At 37.9% G+C, this 1246-nt stretch overlaps 1 protein-coding gene across 1 annotated transcript; it reads left to right on the top strand.

The window, feature by feature from the left end:
• Window positions 1-120: 120 nt before the first annotated feature.
• On the top strand, window positions 121-1226 carry LOC109590162 (NADPH oxidase 5-like). The gene is made up of 2 exons (XM_020006086.1): window positions 121-427; window positions 1052-1226. The coding sequence occupies exons 1-2, from the start codon at window positions 206-208 to the stop codon at window positions 1082-1084; spliced, it is 255 nt and encodes an 84-aa protein (XP_019861645.1). The 5' UTR covers window positions 121-205; the 3' UTR covers window positions 1085-1226.
• The last annotated feature ends 20 nt before the right edge of the window (window positions 1227-1246 follow it).

Raw genomic sequence — 1246 nt, 5'->3', positions numbered from 1 at the left:
AAATGGCCCCGAAATTACACCAAATTTTTATTACATTTTCAGATACATATTGATGCCCTTATGCTGTGTAGAAAGTTTGAGCTAATTCCGAATAAAACTTTTCAAGTTATGATCATTTTAAAACTGAATAATGATAATTATTAATAATCATTGCTAGGTTGATTTCATTTGGATCAATCGTGACCAGAGACACTTTGAGTGGTTCATGGAGCTACTGAATGAACTGGAAATGGAACAGAATGAATATGGAACACTAATGGATCGGTTCCTTGATATGCACATGTACATCACATCAGCTTTACAAAGGACTGATGTGAAAGCATTAGGACTACAAATGGCTCTTGATCTGATACACAAAGAAAAGAACATTGATCTTATAACTGGACTGAAGACCAGGACACAGACTGGTAGACCTAACTGGGATAAGGTAATATAGGAGGAGAGGGAGGGAGGGAGAGGGTGAGAGAAGAGAGATATGGTGATACTGTATAACTGATAGTACTGGTAGTGTAGTATTACTGGTCTATACTGACAATACTTAATCAGTGGCGTAGCCAGGATTTTTAGAAAGAGGGGGCAAGCTGGATGGCGCGCGAAATTTTGCGAGACCACGCCCTTTTGGGGCGTGGTCACACCTATTTTTCAACATGGCGGACTTCTTGACCGATCAACGACCGATTGACCGATTGACGAGGCAACGTTGAATACCTTTTTTGAATACTTATAATGGCATCATAGAAAGACTGCTTTGGCCTTTTCCTTTCCTTCCAAAAGCAGCTTATTATTTGATTATTTTCAATATTTTAGTTTTAAAAAAGGGGGGGGCAATTGCCCCCCTTGCCCCCCCCCTGGCTACGCCCCTGTTAATGACTACTATACACCACCAAATGGTACCAATATAACAACCAACAATATTATAAATAAATAACACAATACACCTGTATATTATATTCCGCCAATATTAGCAGGTGTACATGTACATGTATATGTATAGGATAGGAGCAGTTAGTGTGTGGTTAGTGTCTAATCATTGGTTACTATATTACACTAGGTCTATATGTTAATGCTGGGGAATAGAATTTAGTTCAACTCTAGCATAAAGCATGAGTCTAAAGGTCAAACCGCCCACACATTTGATTAAAAATTGACGTTACACTGACCTATTGTAGTATCCTCCTTAAGTAATGTACTGATACATGTGTGTGTATTATTAATTATATTGAGTTGTTGGTTAATGTGTATAATA

This window comes from Amphimedon queenslandica, unplaced genomic scaffold (assembly GCF_000090795.2).
Source record: "Amphimedon queenslandica unplaced genomic scaffold, v1.1 AMPQUscaffold_10416, whole genome shotgun sequence".
NCBI classification, from domain to species: Eukaryota; Metazoa; Porifera; class Demospongiae; order Haplosclerida; family Niphatidae; genus Amphimedon; species Amphimedon queenslandica.
This window is presented reverse-complemented; position numbering and strand designations above follow the sequence as displayed.

What these genes read in the sequence shown, in the direction of transcription:
- LOC109590162 (XM_020006086.1), top strand. Translation starts at nt 206, where the DNA reads ATGGAGCTACTGAATGAACTGGAAATGGAACAGAATGAATATGGAACA. An exon ending in GTAGACCTAACTGGGATAAG is followed by an intron (nt 428 to 1,051) that starts GTAATATAGGAG and finishes ATATTACACTAG; the next exon opens with GTCTATATGTTAATGCTGGG.